Below are 23845 nucleotides of genomic sequence, written 5' to 3' on the forward strand. Positions count from 1 at the left end.
GCTGGTGCTGCTGCTGCTGTACCGCGGCCATTATACATGCGAGCCCGCCCCTCACCGCGCCCACAGACAGGTGAATAGGCGTGTGTGTAAATATCTCATGCTGGAAATGTCACGTAAAGGCCTGATGGCTTCTTTAAATTTGCCTCATTTCCTTGTGTTTATATTTTAACATCCCGTCCCTTGCCTCCTAGCACGTGGCGGCGGACAGTAGCGGCGCCCTCCACAATTATGACCGGAATGAGCCCATGATCTTTATCGGCGGCATGCCACGCTCCGGCACCACACTGATCCGCGCCATGCTGGACGCTCACCCCGACGTACGCTGCGGGGAGGAGACGCGCGTGGTGCCCAGGATACTGCAGATGCGCCAGCAATGGAAGCGATCTGCCAAGGAGTCTGTCAGGCTGCAGGAGGCTGGCGTAACTGATGAGGTGAGCCTGTTATATATTCATCACTATTATTGTTACGTCCTTGTTACCTTTATGAAGCAAATGCAAGGTTAGTAAAGAAGGATACTACATGAATACACAATAAAGTACAGTAAAATCCCTCTCATCCGGCATTCGAGTATCCGGCAGCTTCAAGTATCCGGCACATTTTTCCCCGAGCCTTAAAATCAGTAAAAAATCAATGTGTACTCATAAAATCGATTAAAATTCCCGCGCGAGGCATACTTTGTCCCCTCGCCACCAGAGCGCACTGCTTCGCGTCACCTGCGGCCCACTGCACTGTGTTTACTCAGTGACTCAGTCCCGCGTGTGCACTGTTTATCGCTTGACGCCTTCATCATGCCTAAAGTTGTAGAAAAGAGGAAGCGTGTTGTGCTTACACTTAAGCAGCTGATCAGATCAGCTGATCTTTGTTATGGTAAGATGCGTGAGTGTAGGATGGTGATTGTGGACATAATTTCACTTATATTCAAGTATCCGGCATATCGGCGGTCCCGTTGATGCCGGATAAGAGGGATTTTACTGTATAATGCAATACATAAACAAGAAAAAAATATGACGAGAAATGCAATATAAAAGAATAAAGCAAGGTAATACAGTGGGCTAGGTGAGGGGTGGGTGAGGAGGGATTAGGTTAGGGGTAGGTGAGGTTAAATTAATTGGTTACATTAGGGCGTGTGTAAAATTAATTGCTTACTGATTGGGTGAGGTTAGCATTGGTTAAATGAGGTTACATTAGGCTAGGTTAGGGGTGGGTGAAGTCATTTGGTTACTTGGGCTTTGAATGAATGAAGTTAGGTTAGATTAGGTTAAGGATGTAAAAAATAAACTAGTTACTTGGCTGGGTGAAGTAACAAAGGGCTAGTACTAATAAATGAGATTAATAAAACATGCAAGAGGAGAAACAAGCTGAAATAAAGCAACATTTTAGCAAGAGTAAAAAAAAGGGAATTAATTTTACAGTAAGGGAGAGGTGAGGGCTGACAGGGAAGAGACTAAGGCAACAGTAATTTAATCATATCTGGAGAGTGAGTGAGAGTGAACAGGTGTGATGTGTGAGTGTGATGGGCAGGGGAGGAGGACAGTTGCTCAGGGAAGTGTGGAGTTGAAAGACAAGAACATAAGGGAAGCAATGGAAAAAAAAAAAAAAAAAAAGTGGGCATTCATGGCAGTCCCTTTGTGGTGCAGCTAATCATTCCCATCTGCAGAGAGAGAGAGAGAGAGAGAGAGAGACTGGAGGATGTAAAGATGAGTTGTATACACAGTAGCAAATAGAGGTGTGTTGTGGCTGGCTGCTTGAAATTACCTGAAAAATAAACATCAAAGTAAATTCTCTCTCTCTCTCTCTCTCTCTCTCTCTCTCTCTCTCTCTCTCTCTCTCTCTCTCTCTCTCTCTCTCTCTCTCTCTCTCTCTCTCTCTCTCTCTCTCTCTCTCTCTCTCTCTCTCTCTCTCTCTCTCTCTCATTTATCTTGCATTTAAGCACTGGTGTTTAATTTATGCATTTCTGTTGTCTCTTGTTTTCACCACTCTGCTGTTTGTCCATAATTAGTTTTGTCTTTCAGCTCATTCCTTTTCCTGTCCCCTTGATTCCTCTTGCTAATTACACCAAGTTAATTTATCTTATCAATTACACGCACCCTTTCCTTCCCACTTGAGTGTAATTGTGCAGGAGGAAGCTTTGTGATGATTATATCCTTTTCACTTTCTGTTTCTCCACATTTTCCATTCAATTTCAAATGCTGCTGCTGGTGCTTGCTGAATTTCATGGCAACACTGTGTTCTCCCTCCAATTTTCAGTGGAGAAGGATCCATCATTTGTTTGGTGCTGGTGTTGTAATGAGTATACTGTTTGTGGTGTAGTGTTGGTAGGTGTTAAGCTTTGCCGGCAGTGGTAGTAGTGGTGGTGTTGGTTGGCAGTACATTTTCATTAGGTTACCGTAGGTCAGTCAGGTTAGTATATGTGATAGTTGTAGTGGTGGTGATTAATAGTAGTAATAATTGACTCATGTACATAACTATCTGTATATCTATTTATCTATCTTTTTGTTTACATATATTATTTGTATCTGACTCTTGTTCTTGAAATTAACATTACAAGATAGTCATAATGAATAACTCAACTTATCCATGTCGTTCTCTTCCATCCTTGCTAACTCTAATAATTTTTTTCCTCTCAGTCTTTGCTTCTATTGAATTGTCTTTGTGTGTTGCAGGTGCTAGATGGCCATAACTGATAACTCATTCCTATCCTTCTTATTCTCTTCCATCCTTGCTAATTCTAATCACCTTTTCCTCTAAGTCTTTGCTTCTATTGACTCATCTTGGTGTGCTGCAGGTGCTGGATGAGGCAATATCTTCCTTCATCCTGGACGTGGTGGTGAACCATGGCCAGCCTGCTGCTCGTCTCTGCAACAAGGACCCCTTCACTCTCAAATCCGCCAGCTACCTCTCCAAACTGTTCCCCAAAGCCAAGTTTATCTTCATGATACGCGACGGGAGGGCGACAGTGCACTCCATCATATCTCGCAAGGTGACCGTCCACTCGTCTTGTGATGCACTGCTGGCTGGTGTTACTTGTATTGGCGTAATAAGGCCCAGTAATGATTTCTTGCCCCTCTCTCTCTCTCTCTCTCTCTCTCTCTCTCTCTCTCTCTCTCTCTCTCTCTCTCTCTCTCTCTTCTCTCTCTCTCCTCCTCTCTCTCTCTCTCTCTCTCTCTCTCTCTCTCTCTCTCCTCTCTCTCTCTCTCTCTCTCTCTCTCTCTCTCTCTCTCTCTCTCTCTCTCTCTCTCTCTCTCTCTCTCTCTCTCTCTCTCTCTCTCTCTCTCTCTCTCTCTCTCTCTCTCAGAACATAGAACAAGAAGAGACAGGTTGTAAGTTATCTTGCCATAAAAACTTTGGTGTCAAGTTTGTGCTTGTGATCAGTTTAGTATTTGTAACAGGGTTAAGGTGACTGTCAACTTTTCTTTTTTTATCTCTTAATTCTGCATCCTCACCCATCCCATTGTGTGACATGAGGTTAAGGTGAGGACTGCTTTCACATCACGACCCCTTCCTTCTTGGACTGGGCATAAATGGTTGTGTTCCTTGTGATGGCAGTAACCTTAGTCTTTGGATTGATGTTAGAAAATATGTTGTCCATGATCACAGCAACCTTGGTCTTTGCATAACCTTGAGACTCAGTCACTCTGTGACTGTCATTGCTACCCAGGAATGACTAGACAGTGGAGCAGATGGTGAATACATATTTCCCTTTCATATAGGTAACCTGTAAATCATGTAACTTGTTTGCCATTCTGCTGTCCACTGCATGGCAAGGAATGGCGGTGGTGGTGATGTGAAACAGGTACTGAGTCTCTTCTTTCCTCTCCTGCAGGTGACCATCACCGGGTTTGACCTGTCCTCGTACAAGCAGTGCCTGCAACGGTGGAACAGTGCTGTGCAAACCATGAACACTCAGTGCGAGGAGCTGGGCAACTCCAGGTGTCTGCCGGTGTACTATGAGCAGCTGGTGCTTCACCCACAGGAGTGGATGAGAAAAATCCTGAACTTCCTGGAGATTGCATGGGATGATGCAGTGCTGCACCATGAGGAACACATCAACAAGCCTGGTGGTGTCTCTTTGTCCAAGTGAGTGTTTACCTTGCTGTCACTCTCAGCTGTGGCAAGGTGATCTGTCTGGAGTGTTCCTCAGGCCTCCCACACCTCCTGTCCCTGCACCTCTTCTTGCTAATTAGCTTGAAATCTTTAATCTTACTGATTTTTTTCACATCTAGCATTTTTGGGCTATAAGATGTCTTGTCCTTAATTAGTTATGGTAGACAGTTTATATATATATATATATATATATATATATATATATATATATATATATATATATATATATATATATATATATATATATATATATATATATATATATATATATATATATATATATATATATATATATATATATATATATATATATATATATATATATATATATATATATATATATATATATATATATATATATATATATATATATATATATATATATATATATATATATATATATATACGAGTATATATATATATATATATATATATATATATATATATATATATATATATATATATATATATATATATATATATATATATATATATATATATATATATATATATATATATATATATATATATATATATATATATATATATATTTGTTTTCTTTAAGGGCAGTGTGTGTCTGTAACCTGTCTTTGTGTTATGTTTAGCTGTTTAGCCTACTGGTGGCCAGCTGCAGCCTTTGAGTTTCATGTCATCTTATATTGCTTCATTTTGCTAGTTGCAAAGTTAGGGTACCTGGGTATCATGTGGATGATTTTGTCTCCCCCATTATTAGTTAGAAATGGTGTGCAACTTGAACACAGGATAAACTGAAAGTTATGAAGATTTTTATATTGCAATGGCAGAACCAGACAAGGAAATTATTAACTCTCCCTCCCACAGGGTGGAGCGCTCCAGTGACCAGGTCATCAAGCCAGTGAATCTGGACGCCCTCACCAGGTGGGTGGGCCAGATTCCCAAGGATGTGGTGGAGGACATGGCCAACATTGCCCCCATGCTGGCCACCCTGGGCTATGACCCTTATGGGAATCCCCCTAACTATGGCCAGGCAGATGCGCTGGTGGCTAACAACACCAAGAGGATACAGAAGGAACAGAGCAAGTGGGAGAACAAAGCAGAGGCCGTGCGCAGCTACTCCAAAAACAGGAAGGCCGACAACACATGATTGAGGCCCTCCAAGCCTTGCATTCCTCCCCAGCCACCCCCAAGGCTCCAATCACTGCATGGGGTTGCTGTGTGTGGACATTGACATCACCACGAGGAACTGGGACGAGGAGCTTTTTAAAACACCTTGAGCTTTTTAAAGCAAAAAATGCTCCTGATATTACAAGCTCCCTTCTTATCCCTGTGTTTGACTCTTTCTTCCCTTATTGGGTTATGTTCAGGATAAGAAAAAGACTTGTAGTCTATTCCAGTTGTGGATTTTCTTTGAGGACAAGATAGGACTTACTCTCTCTCTCTCTTCAGATGTGAGTTCACTCCCACTGTGCACTGTGAATGACCACTGCAGGAAGTTGTGTTTTCTGTATCATGTTGTGAGTGGAACTGAAAGAAACTTACCTCCCTTGCAAACCCTCATCCCTGAGCTCTTCTCTGAACACCAGTGAATGGAGTGAAGCAATCATATGTTTTGTTATCTCTTCTCTTGGCCGCTTGCGTGATAAAGGAGTGATCCGGCATTACTTATAGAACGGTTATATTTATTTCAGATGAGCTGGTAAAGAATCCAGGGCAGGTGTGTGTGAGGTAACTTGTGTGTGAAGGTGTGATGTGAAGCTGTGGTATCAAGTGGCATTGGGAGACTTCTATAGATGTAAGGCAACATTGCATGACCTCTCTATCGTGCCATGAACTGAAGGAGTCAATATCAAAGTGTTATTCATGACAGTGACAGGCATTAACAGTAGTGGTGGGCAGTGAAGTCATAGTGTTAGGTAGACTGGATAGCTGTAGTATGTATTAGTGGTAGGTGGTGTAGCAGCTTTGGTAAGATATGTGGGCAGGTATGGGTTTAGTTATGGTAGATATGGTATTGGTGGTAATGGTGTACAAGGTTTTTCCTTTTGTTTCCCTCATAATGCCAAAGTACTTAGTTACTCTACAGCATAACAGTATTACACTACAGTAGCCCTCCACACAGCTGTTCCACACCACACCACTGCACCTCCACAGCCAAACCACACCACCAGTCCATTCCCTCCTCTATTCCTAGCATGCCACGCCTCACTACACCGTTCCTCATTTCTTAGCACCACACCACACTGTAGCACTAACATTCCTCAAGCTACACCATCCAACACCACATCACCGCATCCTTCCAGCCAGACCATCACCCTACAGTACACTTCATAGATCACAAGCAAAACACACTCCACCACACACACTACATCACATAAAAATTTCCACCACTAACACCACGTCACCACACATGCACACCACACATACAGAAAGATGAGAGAAGTGGATAGATCTGGCAATGCAAAGATCTGATATGTATACTATTTAGGTATTCAAAGATCTCTAAAACATATGAATTCTGAGAGTGTAAAGAAAACAAGATGAATTGGAAATGATCTCTATAAACTCAAGCATACACAGCTAAGGAATAAGTTGGCAAGTGAGTAAGGTCTGATTCACTCCCAGTATCATGTTGTCGGAGGCTCAGAATAGACCAGACTGAACTAGATAGTTTTACCAGCCAAAGCTTACTATTTCAGGTTACCCAATACTTAAAACACACAGACACACACACGCGTGCACATGCGCATGCAAAATAAGAGTTCTGTTATAGGTATCATTTACATCCATCTTATTCCAGCGAATATTAATCATTACAAACGTCAATTTATATGCAATGCATGTAGAACTATCCATATTTAGCAATCCAACACTAACACGGTTCACCACTGCATGTCTGTGCCAGGGTCCAAGTGACATTAAGAGCACAACAGCTGGAGACCTGCACTTCATCAGGCATCTCATGCAACAAACTCACATTGGTGCTTCTCTGTCTACTTCCTGAAATCCATATTTATATTTTAACCTTATGTAGATGTCATCACCCGATTACTACAAGGTTTATTTTTTAAACTTTATGGGTGTCATCACACTTACTGTATTCATTCTCAGTTTTTCATTGTAGTTGACTAATGAAATAATAAAGTAATGGCACAAATTCACAACCAGAAGTCATTATAAGTGATCTCTTTAGAGCATTCATCACTTTGCTTAATTATTAGCATTTTCAAATAATGGTAGCAATAATGGTGTGGCAGAACAAATGCCACAGAGCTCGCAATCAGAAATCATCAGAAGTGGCCTTTTAGAACATACCTGTTTAGCTGCTTAAGAGTGTGGCATGCATAGCCAAAGGTGAATGTGCAGGGAGATATATACACCACCTGAGAAATGTCTGAATCAGAAAAAGCAGGTAAGAATTACTCAGGTGGTGCCCCTTTAGTACTCTCCTCAACCAATGTACAATCTGCCTGGTTTAAATTTTTGGAGTTTTTGCCATCCAATCTCAAAAGCACAGATTGCAGTACAGTTCAAATTATAAGGCGTCTAATGAAGAGATTTTTCTGCCATATTGCTGAATGAATGAGTGCATCAGCTCTACAAATATACATTCCATATTTAAGAAAATGGCAAAGAGGAGTGAGTGGTGGTGTCTGCTTCATCCATATCGGCTGGCCCTTGATAACTGAGGCTCAGAGTTACAGAGATGAGTTAAGTCATGTTGAGTGTCTTGAAGACACTGGCCCAGCTTTTCTTCCCTTCTCTCTGCCATGCATAGTGAGTTGTGTTCCTCTGATAGAGTGATGGTGTGTGTGCTGTTGGTCAGCTGCAACCTTTGCCAGATGGTAGCTGCTAGTAAGCAGGACTGGCATCACACAGCTCTGGGCACTCTGTCCTCTGTCCAGCACCACCTCAAACTGGCTCTTTTTGTGGCCTCAGTAAAAAGGATGATTTAGATTACCCCGGGTATACTGAAATAGAAGAAACTGGAGGCAGCAATAATATTGTGTACTTCTGTTATTATATGTATTATATGTATTTTTCATTATATTTAGTATGTAATATAGTATAGGTTGCTTTGAAAATATATTAAATATTTTAGAAAATAGCAAAAAATATTGTTCATCATTATTATACATAGTGATATTTGACAAATCAGTCTTAAATATATTTTCTGTGTTTTATATTTTTTATAGTTCATCTCATCATGAGGATTGTCTTGTTTTAGTTAGAAAAGAGATGTCAAAAATTATATTTATGTTCATCTCTGGAAATGAAGAAGCACCCACTTGGGATGAGACAGGAGGCACTGGAGGGCCTGAGTGGCAGCTCCAGGCACTGAGTGGCAGGAGATGAGGGACAGAACAGGACTCAGAAAATGTCTTAACTAAAAAATAAAGAAGAAGGTCGCATTTAAAGAGCCAAGCCTTCAGGTAACCTCCATGACCCATGTGGGACACTCGAGGTGCTTTGCCGTGTCCTGGCCTGCCCGCTGGTGCTGTGCAGGACGCTGGTATTTTTATCATGATTGTTATTTTCATTTCTTACTTTTTTCTCATGGTAGCTTCTTTCACAATGACGGATATCACTTGGTATTTTATATTCTTTCCTTTCATAATTCCAACTGTCATCTTAAGCTTTTTTTCTTTTTGTATTTATGCAATTTTCCTTTTACTTCTGAACTCTTCATATCATCTATTTTTTTCTTTAGGATTTCAGTACTCAGTTCTCTTATTGGTTCTTCACCTGATAATCATACTCATTCTTCTTCCTTTTCTTCCAGATCAGACTTTAAATTGACATAATACAGTGCAGTAACACATTTATCTCATTCCTGATATACATGCATAAATTGGGTGGATCTTCAAGTAATTATAGTTGGGAATTAACTCCTAGTGAAGTGTACCTATATTTTACAGAAAGGGTTTTTAAAGAGCTGTCACCTGTTTGTATATCTCTGTAGTGTAGTGGAAGGTTTGCATATGTTTTGTGGGAGGAGTGATGGATATTCATTAGTTTGTAAGAAGGGAGAGGGAGGTGTGGAGGTGTGTATGTGAGTGTGGTTGTGTGACCAACACCAGCCTTGTGGTGATGATACTAGCACAACCTGTCTTGTTAAGTTGCTTCAAATGATGTTGGGTTCCTTGATACTGTACTTTTATTACTTTTCATAATGAGTGAAGGGCTTCTAAACTCCACCAGCTGTCCAGTGCAATGAATGATGTGTAGCAGTGCATTTATCATACAGGGAAAAAAGGCTTATTAAAACATTTAGCTCAATAAGTTTAAGACTAAGTCAATTTTTAGAGTGTACGTAAATCGTCTAAGTGAAAAAACATCGGTGTATAGCTTGATGTGACGCAGAATGTCCCGCTTCATGTTTTCCTTTGTGTGTACTCAGCAAGTCGTGCTTCTGCTCAGACCTTGGAATGCAGGGACTGAGTGTAGTGGTGGCACCTTAAGGGACATGGGGACATGAGGGGAAGACTGGCATCCCTCTTTAAAGTCCCTTGACACCCAGATTTGTGATGGCATTCTTAAGGACACAAGCTGGTACCTCTCTGTAAAACTCCTTGGCATCCTGACTTGTGGTGGCATCCTTAGGGACACAGGGACATGAGGGGAAGGCTAACATTCCTCTGTGAAATCCCTTGGTACCTCCATGTTTTCTTTGAGGCCAGCAATTCAAAGCCCAGCCACACCTGTCTTTTCCAGCCTGTTTCTCTCTTGATCCTCCCTTTTCTTCCTCCTCCTCCTCCTCCTCCTGTGTGTGTGTGTATGTATGTAGAGGTTCTGGTGCTGCTGCTCAGTGACGTCATGTTTGTTAACTATTCTGACATCTTCAGCTCCCCACTTCATATTTATCACCTTCATAAGAGATTAGTTGTGAGTGTGTGATGTGGTGTTGGTGGAATACCTGGATGTCTGCCATTATCAACACTTCTCATGATGCAAGGAACTGTACTGTACTGGGCTTTGAATGTTACTTGGTGCTAAGATTAACATTTGCAGTGTTCAGAACTTAACAGGAATGCTTGCAATGTTCAAAACTTCACGTGATTTTGTTTGCACTGTTTAAAACTTCAAAACTTTACAAGGGTGTTTGCTCTGTTTGAAACATTACACAATTTTCTTTGCACTGTTCAAAACTTCAAAACTTTACAAAGATATTTGCAGTATCCAAAACTTCTTGTGATTCTGTTTGCACAGTTCAAAACTTGCTGTGATTCTGTTTGCACTGCTCAAAAATTCATGTGATTCTGTTAGCAGTATTCAAAACTTCATATGATTCTGTTTGCACTGTTCCAAACTTCGTGATTCTGTTTGGACTGTTCAAAACTTCATGTGATTCTATTCAAAACTTAATGTAATTTTGTTTGCACTGTTCAAAACTTCATGTGATTTTGTTTCCAATGTTTAATTAAAGCCTCATTAGGATGTTTGCAATGTTCAACTTCACGTGAGTGTTTGTTTGCAAATGACAAAAACTCAACTTTACAATGTTCAAAAGCTAATGAGAATGTTTGCAAATGTTCATCTTGCACCTACCACAGAAAATTTCCCTGATATGTGAATGAATGTGATAATGTATGTTACCCACTGAACATTTTCTTTGGAACTGTACTCAAAAGGAATTTACATCTTTATAATATACACTACTATATATTCTTTCCCTCAAAATTGTGAAGTGTCCCAAATACATAGTACATCAATTATAATTACCAGTGTATAAGAGTCATTATCACCTTGGGGCTGAGGGGGTGAGGTGACCCTGGGAGGCATTGGAGGGAAGGGAGGGAGTCACTGATTGGTGAAGGTAACACATCAGCAGGGTCAATTGGTGGTGCATGTGAGAGAGAGAGAGAGGAAACACAGAAACCAAGTCATGATGATAAGGAGGAAACAAGTGGATGAGGAGGAAGAGCCAGGAGCAAAAATGTAGAAAATAGTAAAATAAAAAGAATAAAATACATACAGATATTTTAAAAGCAATAAACTTTATACAGGTACAGTATTTTTTCTATGTGATGACTTTCTTCATGGCCAATAACTAAAAAGTATGATTTGGTGGGGAAGCCCCTTCAATTCTAGACATCTCATTTGTGTTATATATTTGTGTGTGTGTTTGTGTGTGGAAGAGATTGGTAGTGTAAGTGAGCTAATTGATATGAGAGAAAGATATGTGGCAATGAATAGGAAGGATGCTGATGAGTTGAATGAAAGAATCAGCAGGGAGGAAGTGAAGTGTGTGAAAAAGCAGAAGAGTGTGAAGGCAGCAGGGTCAGATGAGATAGATATCTTATGAAGTATCAAAATGGAGGGGAAGTGGTTGACAGGATGCCTTAGTTGTTTAACCACAAAGTTAGATTAGAGCGGATAAGTGATACAAGATTAATAGTGAGAAGAATGTGTGTATGGAATGTTAAAATTAACAGGTTAAGGAGGAAGTGGGTTAAAATGGTGTTTTGGTTTTGGGCTTTTCAGCAGTTTGAGGGGAGCCATTGAGCGTGACTGGAGTATGAGTGACTGTTAGATATGAAGAGGGTTTAGAATGGGATGTAAGAAAATGGAAAAGGTGAGATAGAGTAGTAAAACGTGTGGGTCAGTGAATGGAAGAGTAAGATGGAACAAGAGTGTCCTTTGGGATAACATTGAAAGAGGCCCCAATGTATGAAAAGTGGTATGAGGGAAGCCTGGGTAAAGATCTTTGAGCGAGAGCGCACTGTATGGATGTGAATTCATGGAGTTACATATAGTCCGGCAGCTAAGTGTGCCAGATGTGTATGACATAAGAGAGGATGAGACGGTGAAGCATATGGTGCCGGAGTGTGTGAAGTATGGAGATAAGATGATTTAAGTAGTGCTGAGGGAATTGGGGCATCTCAGAGTGGAGAAGACAGGAAGGGAATGGTTGGTACTGTGGATAGGCGAATGAAAAGATGATTGAGACCGTGAAGGAGTTCCTGGAGAAAATGTGGCGTGCCAAATGTAGAAATTAATGGTGTGAAAGATGCTGTCTGTTTTCTGTTTGCCGTTTTTCCTATAGGAGCTGGCGATACAAAGGTCTATGGTTCATTCAGGGGTGATGCCGTCATTCCGAGCCACCTGTAGCATCAAGATCAAGCCACACGATACACGTGCAGTCGTGCGCGATCTTAATGTCATGGCGTCGCGGTGAGAACTAAGCGGCAGCTCGAACATTTTTAAAGTTATTGGAGTGTGTGGATTGTGTGGTAGCTCCATTTTGGGTAAGCATGTTTGACATTGACTGCGAGAAGTGCAGGAAGGAAGTAACGTGTCAGTGCAGAGGAGTAGCATGTGAAAGGTTATGTTTGAATTATGTGAAATGTGAAATTGTTTATGTTTGAGTGTGAGGTTAAAGGGAGCAGGGGATAGGATTCTCAAGAACATAAACCTTCTGTTCCTGTCCAGTGGGTGTTTCTCGAGGGTGAAGGGGGAATGGGAGTCCCTCACTGTGAGGAGTGAAGGGGAGGGCTCCGAGACGGATAGGGAGGACACTCCAGGGAGTAAGGCTAGGTCTGCCATAGGGGAGGAGGTGGGTCAAGTTAAAGAGGTGGAAGATTCAATGACATAGGCCCTCCACCGAAGTAAATGATCAGTCAAAGGAACCACATGATCACAATGTAAGAAGACTGGAGGGAAGGATCAAGCAGGAACGGGTAAAGGTGAGCAGGACTGAGGAGATTAGGACAGATGAAGAGGACAAGGACAGCAACCGAAGGGAGCAGAGGGTCATTGTCAGGCCGAGGACAAGGACAGTATGGATCTTCAGAGATAGTCTCATGCGAGGAGTAATTAAGGAGATATATGTCCTGTCAAGAGGTGGATATAAGATAATGGCCAACAGCAGGGTCATCCACGAGATAGTGAAGGAGCACCTCAGGAAGATGGAGCCTGAGGACCTGGTGGTGACTGAGGGAGGAGGGAATGGTTTGGAGAAGATAGAAGAAAAGGAGACACTCTGGTGGATGTAGGAGATAGTTCACATGGTGAGTGAGAAGATAAACAAGAGGCCCTTAGTGATGTGCATCCCCATGAAGCAGGATAAGGAGGGTTGACAATTTGGCCAGAAGAGGAGATGCATAGGGAAGTTAGAAGAATGGGAGTGTGATGGGCTGCAGTTGTGGGAGAAGATGGATTAGAGATAGGTGTGGCCACCAGACAGCATCCACACATCCAACATAGGGAAGGTATGGGTAGCTTGGAATGTGGTAGAGTGGGGCCAGCACTGGGAGGATGCCAGGCAGGAATAGGATAGGGCACAGAGAGAAGAGATGCTGCTTGCCTTCCTGAATATGAATGGCTGGAGCAAGGTTAAGTGGAGGTTATTCATAGAAGGGAGGGATTATGATGTGATAGGAGTAGGTGAGACAGGGTGGCATGATGCCATTGAGTGGAGTGAAGGAGGTTGGGTAGCCTTAGGAAGAGGTAGGCATGAAGGAGATAGGAAGGGAAGGGGGATGGGGGTGATTATGAGGGTAAAGGAAGGTAGGAGTATAGAGGAAATCAAGTTAACGAGGGATATGGAAGGCAGACTAGGACACAGTAAAGGTGGTATCTTACCAGTGAAGATCACAGAGCATGGGACTGAGTGGTGGGTGACGGTGGCATAAGAGGCTAGAGGAGGAGGATGGTGGAATCCTCATGGTGCTAAGCCTGTATCAAGGGAAGAGGGAGAGAGAAAAAGTGAGGATAGTATGAGTGAGGAAAGAGTTCCTGGTACAGGCATGGAAAAAACAAGCCATTTTAGGTGTATAGTTTTGTTCCCTGTACTGTGCTCTCTGCTCTCCTTCTGTAGGTAGCAAAAGGACCAGAGTGGAACACTGAAGGGAAGGAGAACCTATGATGTAACAAAGCAGAAGAGGTCACAAGAAGTTAATGATGAATCACAAAATGCCCCCGGGCAACAGCACAATGGCCATGAAAATTTTAGCAATAATTAACCATGTTGTGGTGCAGCAGTTGACCATGAACCAAATATAAATGCAATATTTTCATTTTGCTGATTGTTTGAACTTGTTTCTAGACAGGAACCACTGCAGTCATGGCAAGACCTGGAGCCCACCGCAAGTTTTATGATTTCTCTGGCCAGGGAGGGCAAGATGGGGAGGTGCCTGGAGGGACAGAGAAAAACACGAGGCCTGAGGAGTTAGTGAAGTATGTGGCCAAAAATATCATAGGTGCTGATGCTACTTTCTCATCGCCATTTGGCCCCCGCAGAGGTAAGCTGATCTTGCCAGGGAACCAAAAAATATGTAATGCATGTTCCTGAGTCAGAATATCCAAAAGCTTGACTGATACTGATGATTGTAGTCTTCTAACACAGAGTAAATCTTACCATTAGCAGTTTATATCTTCTACTGCTGCCTCTTTCCAGGACAAGCAAGCTTCTGGTGGGAAAGTGGGGTTTCAGGGTGGGAAAGGCCAAAATAGGCCAAATTTTGGAAACCTCAAAAGTCTGAGGAGAAAGAACTCTGCTGTATGACCACTTTTACATCGTGAGATGGGCGTTTTGTGTGTGTGGTGCTGTATGATCATTCTTACATCATGAGATGGGCATTGTGTGTGTGTGTGTGTGTGTGTCAAAGGAAATGCATACCATTCTCTCTTTCTTCAGGCGAGAGATATGATCACTTCTACTTTGCTAGTGAGAATAAAATAGATAAATGAAGTAAATAAGTAAATAAATAGATAAAAAGATGGTGTGTATAGCTGCATTAGCTGGTAGACCCTGCCACCCAGCATGGTAGCATCCTCGCTTGCCCAACATTGTAACACTCCTACAGAAATGCATAACTAGCAACTCATACTGACAGGCTGCAGGTCCAGCCAGCCCTGGACCACAATTCTCCATGAGTACCAAATCACTAAACAGTAGTCAGCAAGCAGGGTATATCTGCCCCCACCCATACCCCCTGCTATGCTATCCTAACCCTTTGAAGTCACTAACCTTGTTAATTGCAGGGTTCTGCCCCCCATATCCACCACTACACTATCTTAACCAGTAAAATTGCAGTTTAATCCAATACATCTTATCTTCTTTTCTACTTCTCTATCCCCAACAAGCATAGGAACCTAGTGGGAAAGCAGGGTTTTAAGGTGGGGAAGTCAAATCTAATCTAATCCCAAGCCTGTTTCCCCCAGTGGTGTACTGTGACTACACTGCTTCAGGCCGCTCCCTTACCTTCATTGAAGACTACATTCGGGATGAGGTGCTGCCCCAATATGGCTCCACACACACCACTGCCTCTGTCACTGCCCTGCAGACCACACTGTTCAGGTTCCTCACTGGATACTTTGTTACTTGTTCTTTAATTCTGCACTTTGCATTCAGGTTATCTGTTATATATTTATTGCATACTTTTTTTTTTATTTATTATTTATTTTCTTTTTATCTCACATCTCATCCCACACAGACATGAGGCACGTGACATCATCCGCAACGCCACACAAGCCTCTGAGTACGACCGTGTGGTGTTTGTGGGCAGTGGAGCCACAGGAGCACTGCACAAGCTGATCCACGGCCTGGCACTTGACTCCCCTCCTGTGGTGGTGGTGGGACCCTTTGCCCACCACTCTTCCCTCCTGCCATGGCGGGAGCTTGGGGCCAAGGTACTACTTGCATGCCTCCTTCTTCTTCATCTGAATTTTTAGGAATTTATTTAAGTGAAGGGAGCAAAAGGAAGCTAGGCTAGTTAGGTGAGAAGATTATCTTTTTAAGGTTTAGTTACAACCCAGACATATTCAAACCCACACAGGTTATTCGTATTCAAGAGACAGCAGATGGGACCTTGGATATCCAGCATCTGGAGGAGACCCTGGCCCAGCATCAGGGCGGGTCGCGACAGATGATTGGGTGCTTCGCTGCTGCCAGCAATGTGACGGGGACTGTGGTGGATGACATAACAGTGACTCAGCTGCTCCATCGCTTTGGTGCACTAGCATTCTGGGATTATGCTACTGCTGGTAAGAAAGATGGTTTTATGTCTTGTTTATTAGGTTTTGTGCTGAAGGAAATGGTGAAAGCAAGCAGTTCTGTAAATCTCTTTTGTGACTGCCATATCTTTCCTTTGCCTTCCATCATAAAACAGCACCCTACATACCACTGAGGATGAACCCCACAGTGCCTGGGGACAGTCTTGGCCACGCACACAAGGATGCAATGTTCTTCTCTATGCACAAATTTGTGGGTGGAGTGCAGACACCTGGTGAGTAGTTTGTGACATTCTTTTCATGTTAGAACAGTGACAAGACCAAAAATCACCTACTTCGAAATGCACCAAAATTTACCTGGAAAATTGCTTTGGCTTCAAAATTAGGAAATGTCCATCACCAGAAATTTACTGAACTGCTTTCTGTGTAGGTGTGTTGGTGGCAAAGGAAAGCTTGTTCCGGCGGCGTGATCCTGAAGTTTGTGGTGGTGGTTCAGTGTTCTTTGTCTCCAGGGACTCCCACCGATACCTCCAGGTGGGCACTGCTTGGAGGCATTGAGGAGGAAGAGGAGGAGGAGGAGAAGCAGACAAGAAATACAACAGGAATGAATGAAACATCTCTTAAAAATGTTTTCATCGTTATTACTACTATTACTATTATTGTCAATTGCTAGGATGTGGAGACGAGGGAGGAAGGAGGGACGCCAGCTATAGTGGAGGCTGTGAGGGCAGGGTTGGTGATGCAGCTTACATCTGCCATCACTCCCTCCTTCATCACTGACTGCAATGCCCACCTTGCCAGGTACTGTGGAGGCTTGGGGAGGAGTAATGGTTGCTTGGTGGGTGGGATGGTGTAATAAAGAGTTGCATTATGGAAAATGTGCCCCAGCCTTGGGAAGGCAGTTTTATGAAGAAAGTATTTTAAAGTTAGTTAATAACCCATTATGAATTACCATTTTCACACAACAAGACTGTATTGTCATATTTGATCATCTCCATTCATTATTACTCATGATTCACATCCCTTATATTTTTGTAAATTTACATGCAATCTGCTTAAGAATTTATGTTCATTACATCCTAAGCTAACATGCATTTTTATTCATTGCTGTTATACTGAAAAACTGTTTTTTGCACAAGATTACTTTTTTGAAGGAGAAAAACCTTTTCTATTAACTTCATGTTGGTTTATGTTGCATGTAGAAGACTTCTTATGTATTTCTGCGATGTGTGTGTTAAGGTATGAAAAGATATTTTGCTACAGGGTGCTGGAGAAGCTGGCTAGCAGTGTGGATGAGCTGGAGGCGCTGGGTAACCTCTCTAGCCCTGGCCGCCTGCCTATGCTCTCCTTCGTGGTACGACATCCTCCATCTGGTCTACTACTTCACCACAACTTTGTGTGTGCCATTCTCAATGACTTGTATGGCATCCAGGCACGGGGGGGTTGTGCATGTGCCGGCCCCTATGCTCAAGATTTGCTTGGCCTCTCTGAACCCCTTGCCCAGCGTTATGAGTCCCTGCTGCTGGAGGACCCACGCCTTGACCGGACACACCTGCGGCGGCGCCAGGAACACAGCGACCTAGAGGTGTTGAGGCCAGGCTTTGTGCGCCTCAACCTGTCATACACCGCCAGTCCTGAGCAGGTGTGTTGAAGGCAAGGTGTTCTGCTGTTATATGATACTTGGTCTTCTATCACTCTTAGCAGTCCCTGACTGATATTCTTTCACATTGTTATAGTAGATTCTTAATCTATGCAAGGAATGTGCATGATTAATATTTCACATACTGCTAATAGTAACTTAAGTAAAATAAATCAGTAAAACATGGGATCTGTGCTTTGTTTTTTCAATTTAATGCATATTTGAAGCATTTTTGTTCAATTTATATTTACAAAATTTAGATTTTTGTACTTTGAATGCATAAATTGAATGTCACCTGCACTCTTTGCCCGCAGCTCATTGTACTCTGCTTATTTTCTTTCATTCATCTTATCTCTCTATCTTCTAACTTGCATTTCTCATACACTCATGCAACAAACATTCCTTGTCCTTGCAGGTGGATTTTGTGATTAGAGCAGTGGCTGAGGTGTGTCGCAATGCCTGGCAGCTCCTTCCCCAGTACATCCTCAATCCAGAGACTGGAGAATGGAAGCACCACACTAATCTTGTTTTCAAAGGCCGTCAGTGGCTTGGTAATGTCTCATATCAAGGGGGCACTTTCACCTACCCAAGCAAGAGCTTTCCACCTGACCAGCAGGATTCACCACCAGACTACTCACAGTGTCTGGAGAAGGCACAGGAAATTTTCAGTAAGGCAGCCAAGGTGAGCAACTTCTTGAATGTAGAGGGGAGGAGAAAGTTGTGGTTCATGTTTTCCTTATGTATTCCTTCTTTCTTGTGTTGTCTTACATTTCCTAGGTTTTTATATGAAAGAGAGAGAGAACTGTCTTGGTTTCCATGATATATCCTTCCATCTGTCTCTAATGTTTCACAGTGCCAAGATTTACAGGTATGTGAGTGAAAGAAAGAAAAGAGAAGCCATTCATTTTACATCTTCCATCTTTCTCCTTTAGGCCTCACAGCGCCGCCAGCTACCAGATGACACTATCCTCTTCCAAGGTGAAGCTGCAGCACTACGCTGGTTCCTCCTTCCAAGTGAAGCCAAAACTCTCCTTTTAGGAGTTCACAGTTCCTCAAATCACTACCCTGAGGCACCCTTCACCCCTGTACATTATCCCTTGTCTCCTGTAGAGTTGAAGAGCCGTCCAAATTTTGTTTGGGAAGCAAAGGAGGAAAACTGGAAGTTCAAGAGACTAAGTGAAACAGAGAGACCTGAGATGAGAGAAAGAGACCAACGACAAGAAAGAAGAGAAGAGGGAAATGCAAGGACGGCAAGCAATAAATTTAATTTTAATAATGTAACTAGTGCAAGAGAAGCAGAAAGTATAGAGAAATGTAGAACTAGTGAAGAAATTAGCTTGGATAGGCTTGTCATAGGAGAGAGAAGGAAGAACACTCATTCAAATAAAGCTAACAAACAGGAGAGCAGTAACAGTTCAAATGAAACAGACAGAAATCAGACACAAAACACACACTCAGAAAACAGAAATAGAGAAAGTGATAAAAAGACTGACCCAGAAAATACACACACCAGACAAACTCAGTCAAAGAATAAAGGAGAGGAAGAGGAGAGCCAGTCTGCAGAATCTCCACATAATTTCTCTGACTCGGCAGTAACAAATGGAGACCAATGTAACGAGACGAACCAGTCATGTGCAAGTGAAGGTGACTCAGGGGTGGTGGCATGTGAAGGTCTGAAGTGCCTGGTGAGGAGGAGTGGGGGTCAGGGTGCTAGTAAGGAAGTTGTACAAGGAACCATCCAAGAGGCAGCCAAGTGGCATGCTCCTCCAAAGAACATTTTCAACCCCACAGTGGAGGTGAGTTATAGCTGTACTGCATGTGTAATGCCAAGTTGCGTTGTGGCTATATAAAAAGAAACTATGAGTGTCTGTAATCTTTAAATTTATTGATATAGAGGGAAAATTATAGGAATAATCACTTTTATATTACTTGAAAAAAAAAAAAAAATTAAAAGGTGTTATGTGGTCAGGTTTCAGTTACAAGTTCTCTATAAACTTACTAAGTGGTAAAATTTTGGTTCCAGATTACTCATGTCATAACTTCATCCTAATTATTCAAGTCTTTTGGCCTCCCTTAGTCTTAGCATTCAGATCTTAGCCTTGGCATCCCTTCTATAATCCATATCATTCCTCCAGGCACTTACTGAATTTGACATGATCCGTGATGGTGATTGTGTAATGGTCTGCCTCTCGGGGGGCAAGGATTCTCTCTCCCTCCTGCACACACTGCGTCAGTACCAGTTTTATGCCCGTGCCAGAAAAGTTACCTTCACCCTTGCCGCTGCAACTGTTGATCCCATGAGTGCTGCCTATGACCCTCGGCCACTCATCCCTTACCTGGCCAGTTTGGGAGTGCCATACTTTTTTGAGCAACAAGGTGGGCCAGATTACTACCTTTGTGAGTGAATGAGTGAGTGAAATTCATAAAAAAAAAGTGCCAGACATCAGAGGCCACATGGCACCATAGCACTGTTAAGTAAGGAATATATTTGTGTTTGTGAGTGTGTTCTAGGAGTACTACACTTGTGGTCTTCATCTACACAGATTGATTCAGTATACTTGCCTTAATATCTAATACTTTTCTACATGAATGTGAATGGAAGTGCTGTGATGATTAAGATTGTATTTTGTGCCATGACTTGTGTACAGACTCAAGCCCTTGTTTCTGTATCAGCAGGAAACTGTGACTGTATGTCTACATAATATTGATACTTTTTTTCTCTACTCTATCCCAGACATTCTTGGTCAGGCAGCAGAACAACAGAACCTCAACTCCATCTGTAGCTTCTGTTCGAGAATGAAGCGTGGGCGGCTGTATGCAGCAGCACGACGGAACAACTGCAACGTGTTGGCGTTTGGGCAGCACCTGGATGACTTGGCTGAGAGCTTCATGATGTCCATCTTTCACAATGGTCGCCTGCGCACTATGAAGGCTCACTACACTGTCAAGTAATATCAAGTTCTAGTATTGTTTGTGTTCTGTTCTTTGTTTATTTAATTTGCCAGCTGTTTCTGTTTGGCCATCTTTGTTTCACTTATGGAAATGAGACAATTTCTGTTTGTGTAAGGTAATTACTTTTATAGTGTTTTATTAAACATGATTTGTTCCTGCCCACAGAGAGGGTGACTTGAGGGTGATTCGGCCATTTGTGTATGTGAGGGAGAAGGACCTGAGGAACTTTGCTGAGTCCCAGAAACTTCCTGTTATTCCTGAGAACTGTCCAGCATGCTTTGAGGCCCCTAAGGTGAGATACTGTGTGTGTATAAAAGTCTGATAATGGGCTCACAATATTAATGTCTTGTCACTCTTCAGGTAAAGTAACTAGTTTGACAATGAATAAACTATATAGAAGAAATTATGTATAATGTGGCATCTGTATGCGGACAGGAGCGGCAGCGGGTGAAGCAGGTGTTGGCCCAGCAGGAAGTCCTGTTTCCCGGACTGTATTGGTCTCTACGCTCTGCCTTGCATCCTGTTATGGCCATCAGCAAGACCGGTGTGGAATCCAGTGTGTTTGGCAAAAATGGAGTCCTGGCCACCTCATTGAAGGGAAAAATTCTGTCTCAACATGTTTTTGAGGATGAAGAGGATAGTTAGCACTATAGAGCTGGAGCTGTCCAGGCAGGTGCTTTCTTTCATATGACATAAATCACGTTCACTCTTAATGTAAATGAAATATCCGACTTTTGAAGAATGAAACTCACCGAACACTGTTATGCTTCTTGTATTGCAGCAACGTACACTGAGAGATTGTGAATTGACTAAATGGGCTATGGGGTGTTGTGGCCCCAACCCAGATACATCACAAAAAGCTGTCTGACAACACTGCCAGTAATACTGCCACGCAGGACAACACTCATTACATAAGAAAGCTGATATTATGCACGAAGACTTAAGAAGCACGGTGCCCTGCCATTACTAAGAGCCAGGGCGGGCCAAGCCAGACTGGGTAGGGCAAGGCTTGGTGGGACACTAACATTCTGTCTTGCGGATGACAGAATCCAGTGAATCCCGCACCTGGTGTGGAGTCTGTTCAATCACTCGCAGGGCCGAGTGGGCAGACATGTTGATGTCCATGAGCCTGGAAATTGTATCCTGCAGCTCTCCCTCTGTCCCACAGACTGCAATCATTCCTGAGGACAAAATGGCCAGACTAAGTTACATTCATACAAGCCACTTTTTGTGGTCAGTGGTAACAACAAAAAATAGTCAAATATAATAGAACACATACATCTCTGTGGGTCCATTCACATGGGCTACTTTTTTGTGTCAGCCACAAAAAAGTGGTGAATTGGATTTCAAGGAAATAGTAGCTGTCTGTGCTCTCTTTGTGGAGATGAAGTGGAAAAAGTGCAGAAAGTGCTTGGTTATAACTATGGTGCACACCATAGTTATAACAGACTATTGTGTGGAGCATTTTACACATTATTTTCTTTAGTATTCTTGTTACTATTCTTTCATATTCATATCACAAAATGCTGAACTCTTCTCATCTTCTGCGATCAACGTTTCACAGTCAAACAACTCTTTAGGTATTCTTCCCACTCATAGAAAGGAGTACTACATGCTGTGACAGACAGGACAAGACAGTGCAAAAGCAGCAGGAGGCAGGGTGGCAGCCACAAATAGTGGTTCGTGTGTATGCTGCCATTTGAAATAATTTCTATCACTGGCCACTGTGGCTGGCCACAGTGGTGTGGTCTGAAAAATGGCTCTGCCTGCCACAATTCGCCACTTTTTTTGTGGCTGCCACAAAAAAGTGGCTCGTGTGAGGTGTGTGTGTGCCATATTTGACTTTTACTTATTTATTTATTTATTTTTTGTGGTCACCACTGACCACAAAAGTGGATTGTGTGAAAACAGCCCAAGTCATCATGACTTCCACAATGAAGCAAAATTACAGAGCAAAAAGACTGACACAAAGACTCACCTGGCTTCTTATCAGCCAAATAGGTGCAGTAGGTGTTGAGGATGATGGTGATGTCATCATGAGCTGAGGACGCTTCTCTTGGCCACAGCGCCCGATGCTGTCGTACAAACTGCAGCGCTCCAACCCATCGCTGATCAGCCACCAGCTGCAGCAGCTGTTACACCAGTGATGGTTGTTCATCAGGGAAAATCACTAATACAGTATGTATTTTGTTCTCTCTCTCTCTCTCTCTCTCTCTCTCTCTCTCTCTCTCTCTCTCTCTCTCTCTCTCTCTCTCTCTCTCTCTCTCTCTCTCTCTCTCTCTCCACAGCCTACAGATGCACAGTATGTTCACCCATGATATTACTTATAAACCACAGTCACTCACCACAGCCTCTCAAAAATTTTTTCCTCTTTCTCTGAAATGCTAACACTCACCTTTTCATAATATTTGTTTAGTGTAAACCTACCAAATAAACCAGCACAGGCATTTTTTCTGCTTGAGAGGCTGAGAGAGCTTTATGCTAACCATGACTCACCTGCAGCTCTGCTTCAGGCTGGGAGGCTGGTGGTACCACAGGAAGCTCCAAGGACTGGGAGCCTAAAGAAGAGGAGCTGACCGGTGAGCCTCCCTCAGTACGGCCAAGACTGCTTTCACAGGCACTGCCACCTTCACTCTCCTCACCTCCTACACTCTCACATTCACCCTCCTCACCCTGGAGCAATGAAAATAAGATTGAAAAGGAAACCACCATGGTATCTGCATTACCACCATTCAGTTTCCTTAAGACATGGGCCATGGAGATGGCTGATTCTAAAGGAAAGTAGTTGTCCAAAGGCTCTGATATAAGATTACTGAAATAACAAGTCAGCCTCCAAACAACACACAAAACTTGCCTCAGGCAATTCCCTCTCAGGTGGCAGGGAATGAGTGCTACGTGTGGGGGTGGTGGGTGGTGTGGAGTCCAGTTGTTCTGCTGCAGTGACTAGCTTACCTTGAAGGGTGCTGAGTTCAACACTGTGATCACTTGCCTGCATCATAACTTAATGTTAGTCAAGAATTTGCTCATATGAATAATTTTAACTTGAAAATGTTGATTTTTAGACCAGATGTTAATATATGTATTCAAAACAGTTACGTAGTTTTACTTGTATCCTTTCTTAAATGTATGCAGACTTTACATTAAATAATCATTAATGGACACTGACATCCTCAAGAACAGATTTGAAAGTATCTGCTTATTCAATTATAGTTTGAAGAC

The 23845-nt window shown here is 42.5% G+C and overlaps 3 protein-coding genes across 8 annotated transcripts in view; 2 read left to right on the forward strand and 1 right to left on the reverse strand.

Annotated features, from left to right (window-relative positions):
• The window catches only part of LOC135115760 (protein-tyrosine sulfotransferase-like), a 40908-nt gene extending 30109 nt beyond the window's left edge, over positions 1-10799 (forward strand). For all 3 annotated transcript variants that reach the window (XM_064032746.1, XM_064032745.1, XM_064032744.1), the window contains exons 2-6: positions 1-70; positions 192-431; positions 2786-2980; positions 3824-4077; positions 4945-10799. The exon at positions 1-70 is cut by the window's left edge and continues 62 nt beyond it. In XM_064032746.1, coding sequence (XP_063888816.1) covers positions 1-70; positions 192-431; positions 2786-2980; positions 3824-4077; positions 4945-5227 — 1042 coding nt within the window. In that variant the 3' untranslated portion in view covers positions 5228-10799. The remainder of the gene's footprint in view (positions 71-191; positions 432-2785; positions 2981-3823; positions 4078-4944) is intronic.
• A 1376-nt stretch (positions 10800-12175) lies between these two features.
• On the forward strand, positions 12176-23718 carry LOC135115748 (uncharacterized). 4 transcript variants are annotated; one of them, XM_064032705.1, is made up of 17 exons: positions 12408-13091; positions 14129-14324; positions 15247-15382; positions 15519-15714; positions 15861-16068; positions 16194-16310; positions 16466-16569; positions 16709-16836; positions 17299-17677; positions 18090-18356; positions 18607-19470; positions 19810-20050; positions 20409-20622; positions 20792-20918; positions 21062-21295; positions 21408-22804; positions 23129-23718. In XM_064032705.1, exons 1-15 carry the CDS (start codon positions 13089-13091, stop codon positions 21269-21271), a joined length of 3390 nt encoding a protein of 1129 aa, XP_063888775.1. In that variant the 5' UTR covers positions 12408-13088; the 3' UTR covers positions 21272-21295; positions 21408-22804; positions 23129-23718. The 4 variants fall into 4 exon arrangements, with proteins under 4 accessions (XP_063888776.1, XP_063888777.1, XP_063888775.1 ...); XM_064032706.1 differs by lacking the exon at positions 12408-13091 and adding an exon at positions 12176-12329 and having other exon boundaries at positions 21062-22804; XM_064032707.1 differs by lacking the exon at positions 12408-13091 and adding an exon at positions 12244-12329 and having other exon boundaries at positions 15877-16068; positions 21062-22804.
• LOC135115647 (protein furry-like) overlaps positions 21383-23845 on the reverse strand; it is a 99106-nt gene continuing 96643 nt past the window's right edge. The window contains exons 55-58 of the mRNA XM_064032570.1: positions 23481-23615; positions 23123-23299; positions 22605-22758; positions 21383-21807 (exon numbers count right to left, since the gene is read on the reverse strand). Of these exons, the coding sequence (XP_063888640.1) occupies positions 21647-21807; positions 22605-22758; positions 23123-23299; positions 23481-23615 (627 nt within the window). The 3' untranslated portion in view covers positions 21383-21646. The remainder of the gene's footprint in view (positions 21808-22604; positions 22759-23122; positions 23300-23480; positions 23616-23845) is intronic.

The sequence above is a fragment of the Scylla paramamosain genome, chromosome 29 (genome assembly GCF_035594125.1).
Source record: "Scylla paramamosain isolate STU-SP2022 chromosome 29, ASM3559412v1, whole genome shotgun sequence".
Taxonomy (NCBI): domain Eukaryota; kingdom Metazoa; phylum Arthropoda; class Malacostraca; order Decapoda; family Portunidae; genus Scylla; species Scylla paramamosain.